General features: G+C 45.4%; 1 protein-coding gene across 4 annotated transcripts in view; it reads right to left on the reverse strand.

Moving 5' to 3' along the window:
- Positions 1-22,121, reverse strand: part of FRMPD4 (FERM and PDZ domain containing 4) — a 551,594-nt gene that overhangs the window by 18,656 nt on the left and 510,817 nt on the right. For all 4 annotated transcript variants that reach the window (XM_027609162.2, XM_027609161.1, XM_027609160.1 and 1 more), the window contains exons 6-11: positions 21,368-21,472; positions 18,593-18,700; positions 13,746-13,877; positions 9,508-9,627; positions 3,355-3,491; positions 276-402 (exon numbers count right to left, since the gene is read on the reverse strand). In XM_027609162.2, coding sequence (XP_027464963.1) covers positions 276-402; positions 3,355-3,491; positions 9,508-9,627; positions 13,746-13,877; positions 18,593-18,700; positions 21,368-21,472 — 729 coding nt within the window. The remainder of the gene's footprint in view (positions 1-275; positions 403-3,354; positions 3,492-9,507; positions 9,628-13,745; positions 13,878-18,592; positions 18,701-21,367; positions 21,473-22,121) is intronic.

A 22,121-nucleotide genomic window follows, 5' to 3' on the forward strand; every position in this document is an offset into this window, starting at 1 on the left:
GTTCTCTTGCACGCACACGTGAACACATACACTCTCCGTGTAATAAGTCCATAGCTGACAAATAAATAAGTTTCCATAAGAACACTTACTTTTCATTAGCCTTAGAAACCGGTTAATAGTGGGGAAAAAGGGGGGGGGGTTGGGGTTATACAGTTACTGCCTATGAAAATATGGTGCCAAGTATTTTATTCACAGGCTAATTTTAAACATTTTTAAAAATGCATGCAAGCCTTTCTCTTTAAAATCCATTTTCTATTAAGATGCAAATGTGATACCTTTTTACCCGGTGGTACCAAGTTTTGATTTGCTTTGACAAGGTGTGAAAGTGCTTTCTTTATGTTCTTCTCTTTCATGCTTTGCAGCACAGCAGAGGGAAGAAAAGTCTCTAATCCCCATTCTTTTCTGCAATAAAGAGCATATCTTTAATTTCACATTCTTGTGATGATTAGTTATCTACGACAAAATGGCGCTCTGATGCATGTTGGAAGAAACGAACTCTGAGGAAGTCAGGAAATGGAGGTAGGTCCCCAATTAGGGAAGCAACTTCGAGTTTACACACAGAAAACATACTCTCTGAACAGTAATACATCTGTTTGCATTTTAAAGGAAACATATTCTTCCCTCTCCAGGGAGAATGCCTTTGGGACCAATGGAAATTGAAGAGACAATTTATCCAGCCTACCTCGGAGTCTCACTGAATTCATTCACATACCTGAGTATGTATTTCCAACACAACTTCTCCCAGTTCCTTTATTGCCATCGTTACTACTCCCCGTCAGCCCATACGGTCATTCTCTCTTCACTTAGAAGGGCCTATGCAACTCCTTCAGACCCCCAAACCATTCTTCCCTTCCTGTTCCCCAATGACTGCTTCACTAGAAATACACACGTCTCTTCTCTGCCGGCCAGATGATGTCTGTCTAGGTCCTTCAAGCAACACTTCTTGCTGGTATGTGTGTGTGTGTGTGTGTGTGTGTAGTCAGGGTGGGGTTCATGACCCTTAAGTATGTGTGGCACTGATGGGGAGGTGCAAACGTCACCGATAGGTGTTCATATACAAGAAAAACAGATAGGACTGGGTTAATTAGTACAGGTTTGCGAAGGGCCCATTTCCCCAGCAAAGACTATAACCCTAGCCCAACAATGCTCCATATTTTGAACTCTATGAACTCTATCCTCATTGGTCAGGTGCCCAACCAGTGTCTCCTAAATACTGTAAAGACCTTCAAGGTTTGGTTATTTCTCCTGTGCCAGATCCTCTCCAAAGAAGGGTAGGGAGACGGCCTTTCCCCACTTGACCATCCATGCCATCGCTAGTTAAGATGGGGTTTTTCATGATCACCATGTCCGCCTTCTCCTCCTCCACTTGCACATATTTCTACCCTCCTTATGGGGTGCCTGGTAATTCTACTTGTATCAGTATTTTAAATCATAACTTTTCATATCTTTTTTTAAAGACTTCATTTATTTATTTGAGAGAGAGAGTGCATGCATGCATACGAGCAGGGGGAGGGGCAGAGGGAGAGGGAGAAGCAGGCTCCCCGCTGAGTGGGGAGCCCAAAGCAGGATCCCCAGACCACGACCTGAGCTGCGGTCAGCCGCTCAACCGACTGAGTCACCCAGGCGCCCCTCATATCTTTATAATCGGATCACAAGTCCTTTATGCTCAGGATTATAATTTATGCAGTAAATTTGTACTTTCCACTGTCCCAGCGTGAATACCACATAAAATGCTCAGTGAATAGGTGTTGGGTGAGTGAATCAATTAATGAGAACATTCTTACTCAAGCCAGTTATCTCTGGGAGGTTTCTGCCTGTACCATATTCCAACTGGTAAACTGTGGGGACAGACAATCGGAACAGAAATGCATTTTAATGGTCTGAAAACCACGGCAGGTTGTTCAGGCCTTTTCACATGGAGGCCAGTATCATCCGTGCCCAGGAACGTACGAAAGGGGAACGGATGAGGGAGTGAATGTGTCCAGCTGAGCGTAAGACCTCTCTGTGAGCCGAGTCTCTCTCAGGTGACACTCACAGCCTGTGTGGCAAGAAAGAGATAAGCCACGGGCGACAAAGAGTGAGCCAAGAAGGGAAGGCCTGAGGTTCTCAAACTGCACGTGAGGATTTGTCCCTCGGTGTAGACGGGACAGCTGAGAGTCATGAGAACAGAGGTCTCGGAGTCAGCGACCTGGAGCTCTCATCCTCCCGCACACAGGCTCACGAGCTCTGTTGAGAAGAAGCCATTTTGCTCCCTGGTGGGTCAAGCTGGCGTGCGGGAATTTAGAAAGGCTTTACAGGCAGCCCACAGGAAGCTTCTTGGGAAGGTGGGATTTCAATGAGCTTGTACATCACTTGTGCAGATGGAGAGGGCTCTAAGGCTTTTAGTGTTAGGTGGAGATGTGGCTTCAGTCCTGCCATAAACTTTGAAATACGAGCGTTCCTTTCTTTAGCATCAGCGCTGCCAAGATTAAGAGAGTTGTGGTGGCTTCCTTCTGAATCACCTACCACTGGGAAGCCAACAGACCGGGTGACAGAGGCTTCTCTTTGAAAGGGCCACCCTTAAGGAGACCTAACTGAAGGCAACACAAACTGCTTATTTCTAAGCGGGGATCTTCTCTGGCCAAAGAGGTCGGAGTATATGCTGACGGCAAGCCAGAGAAGGCAGTCACATTTCCCAAACAACATTCGAATCCCAAAGCCAATTGTGATTGCCTAGCACCCTTTCCCACCATTACAGTTTTTTTTACTACCAATACCATCCTTCCTGATTGTGACCGAGAGCGGTACTTTGATACTGCCCTTTAGCCCCCTGAAGCGATCTCAGGTGATGCAGGCCACTTTCTCAACACAGGGGCTTCCACTGATCACACTAACGTGGAGCACGATGTGGAGCTGCACTGCCTGGGTTCGAATCCTGAGCCCTCTAGCTAGTAGCCGTGTGACTCGGGCCAGGTCCCTTGTCCTACTGTGCCTGGGTTGGCTCATCTGCAAAATACAGCTAAAATGCTACTGCTCCCGTAGGGACGTCATGAGAATCAAAGACCTTCATGTCTGAAAAGCACGGAGACCAAAGCTTGGCTTAGAATCAAGTCCGTTTAGGACTTTTAAAAAAGGTATGCTTCATTTGAGATCTGATCCTCTTTTAACCACAATTCGCTAAAGGTGGATTATGTAAGAAGTGGATCTCTTCCACCCAAAACGAACACGATGTTCATACATTGTGCCCATGTTGAACAAAAGCCCTTCCACAAACAAGATCAATTTTGGAAATAGAGACATACGTCAAAAATCCCACTTGGGCGTTACGGAGGCAGCATCCCTGTGCCTGAAACGGCTCTGAGGCTCAACACTTACTCGATGTATTTGAGAGAGATTTTCTGCGTTTGCTTGGTGGTAACGGTTGCGATGTACATTTGCAGAGCCGCCAGCCGCAGGGCTATGTCATATTTCAGCTCAGGCCCAAACCGCTCCTGTACAACGTCGTTACAGCTCTGCAAAAAGAGACCAGCAGAGGGCGCCATGGGTCAAAGAATGGGTCGCAGCACGCTGTCTCGGGGAACAGGTGACCTGCACTTCCCCACAGTTCCAACCTTGGCTTCAAAGGCGAGGAGGCCAAACGTGGAAACACTTCCACCAGGCCACTTGGAGCCCAGTCTGAACTGGGCTGCATGCACACACACACAGAGACCACACAAAACATCCAACATTCATCGACAAGTGAGCTGCTATTTAAATACTTAGCTTTTTGTAAGAATAATAGGAATGTAGGTCGGTCTCCAAACACAGGTGCCTCAATGGAACACGCAAAGCACGGACAGCACCACGTGCCTTCTGCTGGGGTTGGAATGCTGGGTTCGAATCCTGTTCTTCCACTACAGAGGGGTGGGGACTTGGGCAAGCTCCTTAAAATTGTTCTGTGCCTCAGTTTCCTCTTTTGTAAATTGGGGACAATACTGCTCCCCATTCACAGGGTTATGGTGAGGATTAAATGGCTGAACAACGTAAAGCCCTTAGGACTCTGCCGGGTACGTTTTAAGTGTTTGTAGGCGTACACGGCTGTCATCACTAACGTCTCTAACTTCCTCTTCGCTATCTCGAGCAGCTTTCGGGAGGTGGAGTTAGCAAGGCAATGGACAGGAGCAGCTCTGGACTCACACCCCGCTGCTTCGGAATCTTGGCTTCACCAATGCCCCCTGCGCATGTAACTTCAACCACTTTCCTCTCGCAGCCTCAGTTTACTCATCTGTGCAATGGGGATTCATGCCAACGACCTCACTGGGGGTGGTGCCAAGATTGAATGAGCTACGTATCATCGCGGTGCACTGGTGCGCTCAGTAGAGGGTTGCTATTGAAATCCTCGGTTCATTCCAGTGGTGCCTGCCCCTGCTGGGACTCTGAGGCTGTCATCCCCTATCCCTGGGCCTCAGTTTGCTCATCTGTAAGAGGGAGATGCCTACATCACAGGGTGATGAGCATCCAATTGAAGAGGGGCTGAGAAACGTGCCAAGTCCTGTGTCACCCTAGTGACTGGCCTTCCAGTAGTGTGCTCACTTGTTAGGAGCAGAGCGCGGAGCTGCACATTGCCGGGAAGCACGGCATTGTTTCATTACATTCTGCCTATGTGTGCGCATGCATTTTTGTTCTGGAAAACTGGGCTTTTGGACTAGAAAATATGATATTTAGCCTCCTTCTTCCTTGTTTGCCTTGTTCCGAGATTTCAAATGCAAAAACTGTCTCTGACTCTGTTTGGCTCTTTTCCAAGAAAAGCACCTTTGTGACCCCTTCCTATGTTGAGCTGACTCAGTGCGAACACGTACTGCTATGTGGTTTCCGCGCACCATATTCACCCGTCAAATACTTACCCATGCCCTAGTGGAGCTGTACAACGCATGCTCTGTCCTCACAGTCCGGGCCCGTGCCTCTCGGCTTATCCCTTCACCCCTAAGAGGGAAGTCCCATTCTCTCCCTGCCTCCATCCTTCGTACGGTCTTCTACCTTTGCTTCTCCTTCACACCTCACACCTGTCAGGACGGCAAGCACTCCTCGCTGGAAGCGGGTCTGACAGGGGGCGGGACACAGGGCGGGCTGAGGGAAGGCCCCCTCTGAGTGCCATTCCAGGCTGCCATTTTGTTCTACTTTTGGGTTTCTCAGTTACTTCCCAGTGCCTAGGGGTGTCCATGAAGGGGCACCATGGGGTGGAGTTCTTGTGAGGGGGAGGTGGGGGAAGCCCCCGGGGAACAGTGCCAGGCCATCACAAGCCCTTGATGCTTGCTACTAAATCATTTGAATAAACGGCTTTCTCCTAGGACTGCTATTGCATGTCACGTGTGAAACAGGATTTTAGCATAGGACTTAGAGACAAAAGCTTTGAGCCTAGGCTCTGTCAACTACTAATAGAATGACCTCGAACATGGCATTTCATCTCTCAAGTCTGTTTTCCTACCTGAAAGGTGGGCTAACCCTCAAGGTTGCTGGCACACCTCTTAAGGATGTTGCATAAACTGGAATGCGCTTTATTAGCGTGAGTCACCACTATTACTTCTCCAAAGAGTTGTGACTGGGACTGTTGTTTCCCACCCTTTTCATACCCTGTGTTTAACCAGACTGCTGGGTGAGGTTTTTGTCAAGGTGATTAGTCACTTAATTACATTATATAATTAGTCCAGATGGATCCTGGAGAATTAGTGCGAAGTCTGACATATATGTTGTGTGGGACAGATCATGCTTTTATTACTCATAACTACAGGACTTAAAATACAGTCAACACAAGCAAATGGTGCTCATGGTTTTGCTGAATGGAGGTCCTCACATCGCAGACTCTACTTAGGCCTAAGAAAGTTCATTTACAATGGACATGTTAGATATTAAAAAGGAAACCAACGCTGCACCAAATGTTTTAAAACATTTTGTAGCCTCTTAGGTGTTGTCCTGTTTACGAATCACTGTAACCATCTTTTTCTTCCTAGATAACGGACAGGTAATCATGAACTTCAACAGTCTGAATGGTTAGGGTTTTCTGTTACTCTCTATGCTAAAATCTGTAAAATACCTCACAGCCCATTAGCGAGTGGGAGGTTAGCAGATAGTACCTCTGTTTTCATTGTCGTGGTTCGTCTAGAGTCAACGGCTATTGTCCTCAACAGGAATCCACAAAGCTGAATGGAGTTAGGTCTTTGTAATATGATCTATATCGTTTTTGTTTACTCTTTTGTTCTCTAGGCTAATTTTACTGCATCTTTTTAGTGCCTTAGAATCGATATGGGCACCCAGCACCATTTGCAGATCCACCGACTTACGTCAGACAGATAAGTTTTTTTAGACGTACCTCACATTCTGTGATACAGAGTCTGATGCCAAGAAATTCTCATTTCCTATTCTCGGTAGCGGACATAGGAGATGATAGTAGCTTAATTTTGGTCCACCACACATGGCTTCCCACCCTCCTCCCTCCCTCCATTGGCTACTCCTTGAAGGGGTGACTGGCTAGCCCACCAGCCATGCAACAGCTAAGGTGGGAAAGCAGAAACGTCATCCGTGTTTTTCGAGTCCCTGGGCAAGATCGCCGGCCAGGTTTTCCGCTTCTTCGTGCGGTCCCACAGGTATAAAAAGTGTCTCTTTTGAATAAGGAAGCTCTCTATGCACTGTGTCAGATTTGAGTAGACACGCCTTAAAAAAAGACTCGTGCTCAGCAGTACCCCTGGTCTACCTAAGAGGTCGGCCCTCTGCAGGGGAAACACAACCACATTCCTCTTTTGTAAATGCAACGGGCATTTTTAAATGGGATGTTTAAAAGAGGAGCAGAGTAAAATGGTTTGGAAACATCATCTTGTGAATGGGAGGCATACGTGATTATAGGGAATGACAAGTGAATGCATCCAATGCGCTGACTGGCACCTATAGCTATTTCCTTGCGACTAACAAGCTAAAAGACCTAGCGTATCCTCTGAGCTGCTATGGCAGAGCCCAGGGTTGGGTCTTCGCAGGAATAGAGGGATGAGGCAGTCACATCTGGGTTATTCGGCCTGCCAGGGAAGGGGGCATAGAGTTGAGGGGTCCAGGTGACCAAAGTTGAACATTTAAAAAACCCAGGTCATGACAGTTTCGCTGTTCTGGGTAGAAAACGGTGTGAGGTGCACCACACATTTCTTTACTTGATGAACGGGGTATGCTGAATAGGACTTGCCTTTTCCAAATGACACAGGGTTATCTTCATGAACATTAATCATCCTACTGAGCTGCAAGTACCACAGTCTCTTCCAAAGACCACTGAGGTGGGGAATGTTTAAGCGGGTCTTGCCCTTAGTGCCCCATCTGCTGGAATGTTCTGGTACATATTCTGCTTTTTTTCTCCTTCAACTTAATTTCTGTTCTCTAGCGCTTATTGCCACTTTAATTTATGTCACCATTCCTAACCTCTGGCATTTATCTTGTCTATGTCTCTCCGGCATCTTCTACCTGTTTTCCTATTCCACTCAACTTTTTAAAGCCCACAGAAGTTTTGAAATATACAAGAAAATGTTGAGAATAGGAAAACAAAAACCAGTGTATCAACTACCTAGAATTAACAACGGTTTCTTTTTCCAACTTCTTTGCTTTTTATTTCTTATGGCTCCAGAAATCCTTGCCTTATACAGGTATGCCAGCCAGAGGGAGCATGTCTAATGGTTTTTTGTTTTGTTTTGTTTTGTTTTGTTTTTTTGCCTTGCTTTGGCATTTTCTCCTTTTTTTTTTTTGTCAGGGGAGGTTACATTTAGGTTTACAATCTCTTTGAGTAGATCTAATGTGAGATGCTTAAACTTCAGGTAAACGGGTTCTTACTGTTTAATGTGATTGTACTGGGAATTTAAGTGAGAGTAATGGGAAGCAGTTATGGAAAAATACAGGAACATCTCCTAAATGTCAAACGAATAAATTCCCTCTGGGGCAAACTAGCAGATTCTCATCTCTTGAAGCCTTGTTTTTTGAGAATTATAACCCAGAACTGGAGATAGTCAGCCTGCAAAAGATACTATTTTCTTAAAGTCTTATTGCCTTGAAATTAATTATTCCGTTATAAGGAATATCACATTTCAGAACAATCGAAGCACCAAATAAAAAAAAAAGTGAACGAATAAATGAGTGAATAAAGGAGAAGGGAAAGAAAATCTTTTTTATAGTAGAATGCTAAATTAATAAATGAAGGAGAAATAATGGAATTAGAAAAATCATCATTCTGCACCCTTGCAGTAATAATGGATTCTGGCAAGAACCATCAGTGAATACTAAAACCAGTGAGTGAAAGAGTATTAAGAGAGTTGCCAAGTGCCTCTCCACAAATTACTTATTAATTACAAAAAAACTAGTAACTTCTGAATGGATAAATTTGGAGAACATCACCGTAACCAAGAGTCAAAGTTAACCTCACCATTACGGGGACAAATGGACATCATATGCCCCCCAATGTGGTGCGCTAATGAGGACATGAAGTCATGCATGTTTTTATTCTGCCCAAATAATATAACCTCAACCTAATCAGGAGAAAACCTCACAGACACCCAAAATGAGAAATTGCTACAAAATAACTGAGCAGTACTCCTTAAAACTGTCAAGGTGTTGGAAGTCAAAGAAAGGCTGAGGAATATTCTGGACTTCAGGAGATTGAAGTGACATGACAACTAGATGCAAAATGAGATCCTGGCGTGGATCCTGTTGTAGAAGAAAATGGATTTCTAGAAGAAAAAGGCCATTCTGGGGACAGTAGGCAAAATCTGGATATAGACTGTACACTAGAACAGAAATGTATCAGTGTTAAATTTTCTTATTTTGTTAGTTATGCTATGATTATATAAGAAAATGTCTTTGCTACTAGGAAATACACACTAAAGTAGTTAGGGGTAAATGAGCAGGATTTGGAAAATGACATTCATGTGGTTTAGAAAAATAACGTGTGTGTGCGCGCGCACGCGTGCACGCACTGGGGAACATGTGTTCTCACTAAAGATAAAGTAAATATGGTAAAATGTGAACAACTGGTGAATCTGGGTGAAGATTATCAAAGAGTTCTTTTACTACTCTTGCAACTTTCTCTTAAGTATGAAATGATTTCAAAATCCAAAGGGAAAATTAAAAAAAAACACCATGGAATCATTTCACAATGCATGGAGCATGGGGTGGGGGACAAAGAAAGAAGATCCCAAATGAATGAATTTAGGGGCAAAAGCGCCACATTTATTTTTTTTCTTTTTTCTTTTTTAAAAGATTTTATTTATTTATTTGAGAGAGCGAGAATGAGAGAGAGAGAGAGAGAGAGAGAGAGAGCGAGCACATGAGAGGGGGGAGGGTCAGAGGGAGAAGCAGACTCCCCGCTGAGCAGCAGGGAGCCCCATGCGGGACTCGATCCCGGGACTCCAGGAGCATGACCTGAGCCGAAGGCAGTCGCTTAACCGACTGAGCCACCCAGGCGCCCAAAACGCCACATTTAATTTATCCCCCAATATTAATATAAAACGTGCTCAAATTCTCACATACCTGAACATAGAGATACTCGAAAGCAACTGGATCTCTCCTCAAAAGGTCAATTGGATCCTTTGGGACAAAGCTAATTCGGAAAAGACACCTCATCTTATGGGAGCTGGGCCGCTGTGTCACCTAGAAGATCAGACCAAACACAAGAATCCTTCAGTGCCAGCAGAGGGAACGCAGAAGCAAACGGCAACTTCGTTTTAACACCAAGGAAGGAAGTGGTCAAGGTTCTTTTATGATGTGTCCTAGATACTCACTCCCTGAAAGCTGCACGTATCCTAGGTTATGTTCCGCAGAAGCCAACCCTGAGATGATGGACCTACTAAGGAACTGCTTCTGGGAGAGACCGGTAACGGAGTGGGGGGAGCAGCTCAGGCAGGAGAGGAGCCAAGGAAGGGCAGAGTGCACAGCAGTGGGCAGCTACAGCCTGACCCACAGGGGACTCAGGAGGATCATCTACACTGCAGAGCCACCAGGACCTGAGCCAAAGGAGCGCAGATCAGCCATTGGTTTCAGGCTGTCCCAGGGGGATGCGAATTTCCAGGCGTGGACAGAATGGGCTACCGCAGTCTAGGGGCAGTCCTCTGAAGAAGATCCGAAGATGCTGGTGCCGGAAGTGATAGAGCACCAAAACTAGGGTGGGGGGTGGGGGGTTGAAAAGGGGATCTGGAGGCAGAGCACAGAGACTGGGATTACTGTATGACAACAGCTGTGGGTTTTTTCTAAATGAGACTCCAGACTGACTGCAGCAGGGAAAGCAGGACGTGTCAAACTTGGATGACAATGCATTGGAAAGTCAGAAAACAAAAGTTTTGGCCCGAGCACTAAATCTGGAGTCCACAAGTTTCCAAACTACCCCAAACTTTCAATAACAGGACACTGTTCAAGTTGTTCAAGGGAGCTTAGAATACACCACAGCTTCTTTAGGGCTAAGGACCATGGATTGTTTTGTTTTCCTCTTTTACAGTACAGTGTAGGCCAACTACTAGGTGTTACGTTTCTTAATTCCCCCCCTTTTTTTTTTTAAAGATTTTGTTTATTTATTTGACAGAGAGAGACACACACACACAGAGAGGGAACACAAGCAGGGGAAGCGGGAGAGGGAGAAGCAGGCTTCCCGCGGAGCAGGGAGCCCGATGCGGGGCTCGATCCCACAACCCTGGGACCATGACCTGAGCCGAAGGCAAATGCCTAACGACTGAGCCACCCAGGCGCCCCTCTTAATTCCTTTTGCAACTGAAGGGAATCAGCCAATGTAATAGTAGGTGCTTCATAAACAGCCAAATGAATACAAGACATTGGACTCCAAGGAAGAAGGTAAGAGCTCTTCGATTTCCCTTAAAGAGGTCAACACGATGCACCTGAACCAGGCACCATGAACCAACAGTTGCTCTACTTGTAGTTTCACGTACTTGTGTGTGCTTTTCTATGTATCTGTACGTAGCTTCATGGCCTTGTAACTCCTTTGTTACAGAGGACAAATTTAGCAAAATAAAAATGTTGGTGAACGGCAACTGAAAGTTCAAAATAAAAATAGCAACAGCTTTACTGAACCCCATGTTGTGTGTGCGCACACGCATTCTTCCAGTTGACATTGCTAATTTTGTTGAGCTGAAGAATTTCAGTGGGAAAACACTCCTTCTAAAGGTATAAGGCATACTGAAAAGTAGTAACACTGACCCAGCTTTTTGGCTGTGGGTGGGATTACAGACCTGAGTGGACTCACCAGCCCATGGGCTGGGGGCTGCTCATCACCAGCTGAAGGTCAACCAAACCAAGAAGAAGAAAATGTGGGAACTCTAAGAGACCCGAAGTGCTGCTCGGGCCTGCTGTGGCGTTGTACAGTGACGTCATAGAGTATTTTGTCAGAAGGTCTGGGCTGAGGTTAGAAAGTCGGGTATCATTTCATTACTGGTTAAAAATCTATCTTTGCCGAATTTTCCACAAGCGATCTTGAGTCTACTTTCATCATCAGGAGGCTGCACTAGTTTTGGGAAATCATGTAATGCAAAAAAAGCGCTTTAGACTCATTAGAAAATGCAGTCCATAAAAAGAACAGTCCCTAAAACAAACAAGAAAACAATTTGCTCGAAACTTACAGTAGTATGTAAATAGACAATAGTATTTTCTATGTAAAGTTTAGTTATAAGCTGCCAGAAACTCAGAGCTGTTTAAAAGTTCTTTTGAGGGTCTTCACCAAAATTGAATGTTTTAAATGATTTTTGTTATTGGACACATTTCTTATACTTACTCTCCCTTTCTGCCATGCCTATAAATATTTTGGTGATCAAGCTTTTCATAAGCAGTGCTTTCAGAGGCATATAGCTGGTTTGTCTCAGGAGATTTAAATCAAACAGTTTTCTTTCTAGAGAGCATACTTGAAGTTTTAACACTTCGCTTCTAGTTCTGGCTAAACTTGAAACAAAGCCTCTTCTAGAAAGATAAGGGAAGAATCAGGGTTAGGGGCTTTTTGTTTCCTTCTAACATTCTAATGGAGATTTAATAAACGGAAATCAATCTGGAACGAGAAATTATGTGTACCTAGCACCCAAAGAGACTCTGAAAGGATCTCTGTCCAGCTAAAATCATCAGCAAGCAGTTTTCCCATAGAGGCTATGTAGTAGATAGAAGTTCAGAGGGAACGTCTAAACGCAAGTATCAGAAAGTTGTGGGAGGTTTCATTAGACTCACAGCAACTGGCTGTCGGCCCCTAGGCCCTTGGCATTTACCGCTACCAGCTGAAGGCTGCTCACTGCAAATACCTGTGACCATCGGCCGGCACCAGGCATCTGCAGAGCCGGGGAGCGACTGCCCTCGGGAGCAGCCCACCACCACCACCACCACCACCACCACGACCACCACGACCACCACGACCACCACGACCACCACCAAAGGACAAATGCCGCCACGCGCCACTGCTTAGGTGGGATACCTCCCAGGTATGTTCTAGGCGTGTTCTCCACTGGCTCGCAGTGCTCCCCAGTAGGACTGAGCTCCGGCGGCCCACAGTGGAAACTGGCTCGTCACCACGCTCTCTACCGGCGCCCCTGTTGTTCCCATTTCCCTTCTTCATCCTCTGCCAGCACTTCCCGGTATCACCTCCCAAAGAGCCACGTGCCCCCAAGCCCTTGTCTTAAGTCCGGCGTCTGGGGGAACTCCAAGCCAGACAATGACCTTTCACATGGGGGATTCTGATTATCGGGGCTTGTTCCCCTAGAGCCAAGTACAAAAGAAGTCCTCTGTTTCCAAGGGAGTTTAGGCACAGGTTAAAATAATAAACAATACGAGACGTGATTTCAAATATCTATAGGTCGATTTAAAACTGGTAAAGATAGGTCAAGTGTAGGCAGAGGGCTATAAATGAACACGAATGAAAGCTTTGTAACTAATTCCCTGCACTGAGTTGGACTGAATCAAGAGGTTTAGGGATATTGTGGGAGCAAACTCGCGGGACACCAGCTTCTAGTTATGCAACGACCAGGAAGCACTTTAGTGTGACAACACCTTCAGCTACTCTATCCATCTGGGGGCACCTTGACTCCTTGCTTCTCCTCCTGGTCTCCCTGCATGTCCCTCTCCCTCCCTAAAGTTCCCTTATCACTGAGCTCTCCCACATAAAAGGAGCATGCTGAAATCCCTTATACTTCCAGCAAACACTCGGCTTGTGTCGAATCACAAGAGAAGTCAGGGTGCCACGCTGAATTCAGCAGCCAAGTAGCCTGCTCGTCTCCCGAGCGAACAGATGGGGGTGGCATTTTGGTAAAGCAGGAACTGGGACGCATTGGTGGATCACATATTTACAGTGGGCAGCACTGGGGCAGGGATTTCAAGCTTCCACAAATAGTCGCGAGTATGCACCCAGAACTTAAGGCAATGAAATATGATGTTGGCTTCGTTTAAGTAATCTCAGAAGCTGTTTCTTTTTAAGGGTTTCAAGAGATCAATGGTCAAAACAGGTAAACAGTCATTTCCCATAACATAAAATATGATCCTACGGAGCCATATTCCCAACCAGTAGTTGCTGGGTTTTTGACAATTCTGTATGTGACATCGACTGACAGTCTATGAAAATTTGACAAAAAAGGGAACCATTACCTTGAGATGTAAAACCCATTATGAATGCCAGAGCTTTCATTAGTGGGGATACACGTGGCTGCAGTGAGTACATTTAAAGGATTCGAGGACAGGGGAATTCTGGGGCCGGGCAGCCTCTGACCTCACCTGGGGGTGTTAATTTCACACACCTGAGTTAGAGTCTCCTGTTCATGAAGCAAGAGCAGCTTGGTTCCGGCCCCTTCCGTCCTCTGCTCCAGCATGAGGGAGAAGTGTTCGATGCCTTTGATGGAAAGCTTCTCTTGAAGAGTCAAGATGACATCCTTACAGAGGAAACATGGACAAGATGCCATCAGAATCAGCATAGCTCTCTTGCAGAGTTTACCAGGACTGAAAAGTGTTGCACAAATAGGCTTCAGATCTTTACATTTTATACCTCTGGTTCATTCCAAAGCTTGATGCTCCTTTTCCTGACCTCACCCACCACCCCAAATCATTATGGAGTTCAGAAACAGGGAGGCAACAAGTTGACTAGCTGGAGGAGGTGCTTACTGAACTTAGAGACTGATCAATAGATGGTGGAGTGGAGTTGGTTCGGGTCCCCTTTCTTCCAAATGGGGCGGCAATGAAACCACCTCGGAAAGTGGTCTACTCTAGGGGGTGGGCAAAATAGCCCCTGTATGCCAAATCCAGCCCACCACCTCTTTGTGTAAATAAAGTTTTATTGAAACACAGTCACACTCGTCTGTTTATGTATTGTCTATAGCTGCTCTTGCCCCTTGCATCGGCAACAGACTGTGTGCTCTGTGAAGCCTAAGATATTTGCTATCTGGTCCTGTACAGAGAAAGTTTGCTGACCCCTAGTCTATACCTCTGGTTTTTTGTTTTTGCTTTTTTTTTTTTTTAATTTTTTTTAAGAGAGAGAGAGAGAGAGAGAGAGAGAGCACAAGCAGGGGAGGGGGCAAGGGGAGGGGCAGAGGGAGAGAGAATCTTAAGCAGGCTTCACACTCAGCACACAGCCTGACACGGGGCTTGATCCCATGACCCTGAGATCATGACCTAAGCCAGAATCAAGAGTCGGATGCGGGGCGCCTGGATGGCTCAGTCGGTTAGGCCTCTGTCTTCGGCTCAGGTCATGATCCCAGGGTGCTGGAATCGAGCCCCACATTGGGCTCCCTGCTCCGCGGGAAGTTTGCTTCTCCCTCTTACCCTCCCTCTGTGCTCTCCCTCTCTCTCTCTCAAATAAATAAAATCTTAAAAAAAAAAAAAAAGAGTCAGATGCTTAACCGACTGAGCCACTGAGGTGCCCGTAGTCTCTCCTGGTAAGAGCGTGCGATAGTGGTCAGGACTGTGGGCTCTGAAAACAGTGGTTTCTCCTCCCAGCTCGACTTCGTGTTAGCTGCGCAGCTCTAGGCAAGTTATTTAACTTCTAAGTGTCTTAATGTCCTTGTCTATAAACTGGGGATGATACTAATACCTGCCTCAGAATAGATATAAGGACTAAAGGAGTTCACACATAGAACACATTTATGGTAGCACTATTTGATACAGAGTTAGGGCACTATAATGATATACACATATTAGCTTTTACTTTAAATCCCTGGGGAAAGTAGAACGAGCAAGCTTTGTTAGCAATCCTTTACAGGATTAAATATTTATGATCAGATAGGTGTTCTATACACAAGCACATGTTTACTGCAATGCAAAACAGATGTCTTTGAAAACGAAAAAAAAAAACAACCCACATTTTTTTCATGTACTCAAAAACTAGTAAATGGTCTCTCTTCAAGGTAATTTATACTCAGATGCTAAAAATCCCAAAGAGCCGTGCTTTTCCACCCCGGGGCAATTCTACCTCACAGCAATTGGTAATTTCTAGAGACATTTGTGCTGGTCACAAGGGGGTTGGGGCTATCGATACCGAGGGAGGCAGCTCAGCATCTTACAATGCACAGGACAGGCCCCACAGTAAAGAATTACCTGGTCCAAAGTATCAACAATGCCAAGACAGAAAAACCCTGCAGTACATAGAGGTTTTTTCTTTCTTTCTTTTTAACTGATCTTTTTGAAATTTTGATTCTTCCCTGTAGACCTTTCTCAATTTCTTCTGGCCCCTTTAATGGTGGTTTTGCTATTGTTTATTTTTTTGTTATTAAGTAAACATTACCCCCAGCGTAGGGCTTGAACTCACAACCCCAAAATCAAGAGTTGGCGTGCTCTACCGACTGAGCCAGCCCGGTGCGCTTCTCCAGGCCCCTTTAAAACAAAGATCCCCACACCCACTCACCACCACAGACATCATTCAACAGAAATGCCTTGACTATATACTGAATTTCATAAAAAGATTCTCTGTGTCATAAATTTTGTTCAAGGCCCAGAAAAGAAAAAACAAAAGCAGTCTTTGTGTGGCAACCCATATTTTATAAAATGGTCTCCTGAAACACCAGGGAGGACACCGGAAAATCGATAGCAATAGTTTTTCCTCGCTGTGATTCTGTAGCAAGAATTTTGGCAATTTTTATTAAACAGTGTCGTATCCCTTTCATAACTCTACTCCTTCTATTTTACGCCTCCCAACCTGTGTCTGTGGCGATAGTAAAGCTGTTAGGTACAAGCAAAGCAAGCTTGAATTTGCTGTTCACTGTCTTCTCATCGCCGTTCGCCACCCTCAGGGAAATCAAACTCACTCTAGTGTGGTGGGTTCCTAAGAAAGAGGCCAGAGGGAATTAACAACAGGGCTCTCTTTGAAACTTAGAGGTATTTCTGTGAAGGAATGCATTCAAGTCTTGACCTGTATCTTCAGGTGGGGGTGGGGGTCTAAGGGCAAGGAGCTTTTCTGACCACGTGGTATCATAGACCAAGCCGTGGTGGCAAGAGGGAGTTCTAATAATGTGGCGCTATGGGTTACCTTGGGGCCCTGCAAACCAGGGCCTGGCCCTAGCGGTCAGTCAGGCCACGCCCATTCATTTACATATTGTCTGGGTCGGAAAGGAGTCGTCTTGCCTAAAGCAAGGTTTGCCTCTTCGCTCCTGGCTCTTGGGAGATAAGCTGTAAGCCCTTGGAGTGTAGTGCCTGATAGGAGTGTCCTTTCACCTGAGAGCCTGAGAGATAGCAGAGAGCCTATGCCAACAACGTGAGGACCTTGGGCCAAGTGATAGCAGCATGACCTCTGGAGGAGCAGGATACCAGAGTCAGCCCCACGGGGGCTCAGCTTGTCTATGTGGCCAACCTCTGACAAAAACTCTGAACACTGAGGCTCAGGTGAACCTCCGTGGTTAACAGTACCGTACACGTGTTGTCACGTGTGATTGCGGGGAGAGATAAGCCAGGTCCGAAGGACTCCACAGGAAGAGGACATTGGGAAACTGTAGGTTGGGAAACTCTCCTGCCCTATGCACCTTTGCCCACTGCTGATTTTAACCGGGATCCTCTTGCTGTGATAAACTGTAAGGGCGCCCAGGGGGCTCAGTAGGTTAAGCGTCTGCCTTCGGCTCAGGTCATGATCTCGGGGTCCTGGGATCGAGCCCCACATGGGGCTCCCTGCTCAGCGGGGAGTCTGCTCCTCCCTCTTGCTCTGTGATCTCTCTCGCTTTTGCTCTCTCTCGAATGAATAAATAAAATCTTAAAAACAACAACAACCCTGTAACTGTGCTTATAACAATTTGCTGAGTTCTGCAAGTCCTTCAAGTGAATTATGGAACCGAAGGGTGGACTTAAGGGCCTCCTGAGCCCACCATCCATGGCCGCTTTGTTGATATAACAGAGCAGAGTAGTTTCAAGGGAGACCAAATGGGCCACAGAGCTGGAAATATTTACTCTCCTTCCAGAAGTCTGCCCACCTCTAGGCTAGCAGATCAATAGTAAGAGTAACACCTTGCCATGCATGAATTTTGAGTAGGAATAAAAGAAAAGGACTTTGTCAGTCGCCCCCATTTGAGATGAGTGGTCTTGCATGAAGTTGATGGTTCAATGTGGAAGGATTTAAGGATGGCTTATCGGCTCCATCATTAATCTAGAATACCGTCTGCTCTATTACCTGCTACATCAGCACCTACTTAAAGCAACTCCAAACAGGCTGCTTGTTGGTATCATGGCAATAAGGGAGCGGGCCTTTGCAGAAATGCTTCCACTCGTAAGGTCTATGCTGAATAATTTACAAAACCGAGAATTAGGGGTTGACTATTGACAGACGTTTTTAATACAGACTTGATATTCTCTTGATACATTATTATACAGATCATCACTAGGTACTTTTTTTTTAAAACCTCAATAAAATCTCTTTTATGGTGCCATTTGAAGAAAGCCTATTTTAGGCTGGTGGAGCGTTAGGGAGCAATCAATTGCTGCACACACTTTTGTCCAATAAAAAATAGAATATGCACTTTTTTTTCCCAGGAAGGAGGTATGGGGGGAAAGAACCCATCTGCTTTGCTATAATACCCATTTTGTAAAACTCACCTGTGGCTCTGCAATAATAGGACTGTTCTGTGACTCTTCCTTTTTGCCCCTTCTCCTAAGAAGCATGCCTCATTTCTGTCTTTTCAGGCGTCATCTCCATGAAATTGGTTACAGCAATTAAACGTAAATGCTATCTTTATATTATCCGACCCCTTGTTTTTGCTGGACACCAAAGGAGCAGATATTCAATTAAGACCTAGCATCTTAATCTTCTTGGGGGCTGACATTGCTAGGAAATCCTTCTGGCTTTAGGCAGGGTGCCAAGCCTTCTTGGGGACAGTCACACTCTTTTAATTAAACTGGAGTTGCGTTAAAATGACTAGCCCTAGTGGTTCGTCACTGAGAGCCTATCATATCATTTTGCAACACATACACACACACACAGCACAACCTTCTTAGTTTAAGCTTTTTTTCTCCAGTTTGTTTTTAAGTATTCACACACCACCTTATTTGGAAACAACCAAAAAAAATCTCAGAAATAAACATAGTTCTGAAAGAAGGCGCTGCTACACAAGGTGGACGGTGGGACTTGCAAGCCATACCTGCCAGTGTCCACGTGGAGTTTAGCGGGTCCGCTTACCTTTATGGAGGTGTTGCAGTCAAAGCGAAATGATTTGGTCTGCCCATTTTCCAGATACACTTTCAAAACATTTGGCATAAAAAGAAGTGAATTATCCTTAACAGTTTCCTGTTTAATGACAGCAACAAAAAAGAAGGTCCAATGAACATTCTGCTCTATGCAGAAGCAGCATATTTCTGCAACGTATTCTAATCGCACTGTTAAAAAAAAAAAAAAGGGGGAACTCTCTAAGGCTAAAAGGTGTCCCTCCGGTGATATCTGAGTTCAGTTGTTCATAGCAAAACTCTTCTTTTCCAGCTACAAATAATTCAGTTGATGCAGATGAAAGAACTTTTTTTCAATCAGAAAATAAATCAGATGAATGTTTTTAAAAGTCAAGGTTTCCCATTGGAAAACCCAATGAAGGAAACAATTCCTTTGTAATTAAGCCCTCATGCTTAGGACAACAAGCCCAGACTTTAGCAGAGCAGCCGATCTTGACAAGAACGGGGACCAGCAATGATGATGTTTGATGTGGTGCCTTTGGCGCCTGGCAGAGCTCATGCAAAGTGAGTAACAAGCAGTAACAAGCTTGAAGTATGAAGTTGCTTTAGGAAACAATTTTTTAAAAGTAGGCTCCATGCCCAATGTGGGGCTGCAACCCACGACCCCGAGAGATCAAGAGTTGCACACTCTACCGACTGAGCCAGGAAGGTAGAACAATTTTTAACCTTTATGGAATAATTTTTAACCCATTTAGAAATGTTCCTTAAACTCCAAGGGGACATTTAAGGAATGGGTTAGTGGGTTAAAGATTAAAACACTGAGTAACAAACATCGTAACTTAAATAATTCAAAAAGAGATGCTTGGAACATGACCAAAAATTAACAATAGAAACGTATTCCTTTGACTTTTCTCTTTAATTGAAAGTAGGGAGAGATGGCAGGGGAAGAAAGGAGGCATGTGGGATGAGTTCCGCCAATCTTGTCTCACATGTAGCTGGTCATGGGGTCACAGAAGCCAAGCGGAACTCACCAACCACGAAACCCTATGTCCCTGGTTTTACAGATGCAGAAACTGAAGACAAGATGTCCAGAGACTGGCTAATGTCCTACAGATAGTCCATGAGAATTCAATCTCTAAGTATTTCTGTAAGAGACTCTTTGCCTTTCACTTTCTGTTCCTTTCTCTGAGTTTCCTCTCTCTCCTTTCTCCTCCTGTGGACTTGACACATGACTTTCTTGCTACCCAGTTCAAGAAGGGGGTTTGGCTCCAAGTCCACACGAACAGACACACGATGACTCGGTAGAGCAAGAGGAGGCTGGACATGAAGATGGTTCCAAAGGTTGAGGAGCAGACACGTGACTGAACGTCCCTGCCACACACAGGCCTGTGGGGAGGCAGCGGGGGCTGCAGGTGATGACTGACCCCCAGAGCTGTCCTCACACACCAGCTGCCTTGAATGAGCCCTATTATATCCAGGACGAAGTAAAACTGCCATTGCAGCTTCTAGAATCATATTCTCTCTAAAGATGTGTAAGCTGATTGCCCAGTCTCGTGCTCGGAAGCTGGAGAAAAGATGGGGGTAAGTGTCAGATGACCTTCTGTGATACCGTGATTCCTCTGTGACTGGAACCTTCCTGCTTTGTCTTGTGAAATGCTAATGGATGCTAACTGCATCCAGAGGGGCAGGGAGGCACTGTGGTGAGCAGAACAGCGTGGGGTGAACGGGGGCAGAGGAGATGGGGTGGGAGACGCGATTGGGAGGACAAGGCCACAGCTGCTGAAATGCTCCCAGGGCAGCGTGGTGACAGCCCGAGGCCCCTCCCACAAGCGTCACGTAGTTTAACAGATTGGCCAGCTGACCCCTAGACTCCAGGCAGACACAGGTCGGCAAGTTTTGACAAGGAGACTCTTGGATCAGGAGGGCCTTGCTCAGGATGTGCCGGCCTACATCTTCAAATTCAGATCCAGGACCAGCCTCAGGGAAGAATTTGTGACCCCTCACGAGCATGTCATGGATGAGATTTTGTCCTTGTGAGTTTATTTAAACACCACCACCAGCAACAACACAGCCTCCACAACAAAGGCTGGTATTTCAGAGGTCCAAAAATGATTAGTGCCTTAGATGACCACTTTCTAAAAACTAAAAACATGAGGCTAGATTTTCTTGGGGGAAAAGATGAAAAATACAGCATCCTATTGACGTTTGCACTGTTCATTTTGAAGATGAATTATGTGCCTGAGCAATCATGATCTCTATCAAGACCTATTGATGGAGATCCAGGAAATATTTCTTCACTTCTGCTTGCATATATAACACTTTCCCAGCATCTTAACTTCTTTCCATTTTGATTAGTGAAAAGAATAGAGACATTTGATTTTGAATAAGGAAAAACTTAGGGGAAACCTTTCTCAAAATATATAATGGAAGCACGCTCAGTTGCACAATGAGAAGAAGCAGGTGGAAGTTTCAAAGAGGCCTATTTTCCTCAATGTGGGGCAATGCCAGGGATCTCAGATCAAATTAACTTCTTTGCAAAGTAGTGAGGTTTGTAACACTGGAAGCATTCAAAGACACACTGGATGACTACGTATTCTGGACACGATAGAGGGAACCCATCAGGCACAACATGGTGATCTCTCAAGCCCTTTACAACTCTGAGATTCAGCAGCCCTGTGAAATCCAACCACGAATTCTCAATTGACCATTCCAGAGGGGCGACTGGCTGTGCTTTGTGCAAAGCCCCTTTTTCAGCCCACTCTGAGTCGCAAGCAGGCAACAGTCAACTCACCGACACTTGGCCATTGATGATGACCTCCTCGGAGAACCGCACTTTGACTGGATTGGACTTTAATCTTGCCTTTTTTGCAGCACTAATAAATGCTGACTTGGGAGACTAGAAAAAAGAAAACATTGGATATGATTATTGGGAACATAATACAAACCCCGGAACACTGGTTTTCTAGCTTTATCCTCTCGAATATGCAATATTTTTGCTAAAAAGTATGTTTGGTGCATGTCCAATTCGAGGACAAAACACAAATCACGGAGGCAATCAAAACCCTGTCATGTTCATAAAGTAGAAGGTTTGATTTAGTCAGCAGACCAGAACTGCAAATAGCGTGGTCCTTGTTCTTACTGAGCACATTCCCGAGGATCTTCTTATTTTCCTGTTTTTGAAAAAGGAAGAGAGGGAGAGAGAGAGAGCAGGGGCAGAGGAAGAGGGAGACTCTTAAGCAGGCTCTATGCCCAGCGCAGAGCCCAACACAGGGCTCGATCTCACAACGCTGAGATCCCGACCTGAGCCGAAATCAAGAGTCTGACGTTCAACCAACTCAGCCACCCAGGCGCCCCACGCAAGGATTTTTTAAAATGATGGCTGTGAAAGTACACAAACCTTGCTTTGACTATAGAGCTTTGAGCGTGATGTGGAGGGTGAAGTGGTGGTCAAATCTCATGTTGGGTTCATGTCAAATTGATCACTCATGATTTCAGTGAGGTGGAGAAGAGTCACTAATAGCTCTAAAGTGATCGATAATCCCACT

Source organism: Zalophus californianus, chromosome X (genome assembly GCF_009762305.2).
Source record: "Zalophus californianus isolate mZalCal1 chromosome X, mZalCal1.pri.v2, whole genome shotgun sequence".
In the NCBI taxonomy this organism is placed as follows: domain Eukaryota; kingdom Metazoa; phylum Chordata; class Mammalia; order Carnivora; family Otariidae; genus Zalophus; species Zalophus californianus.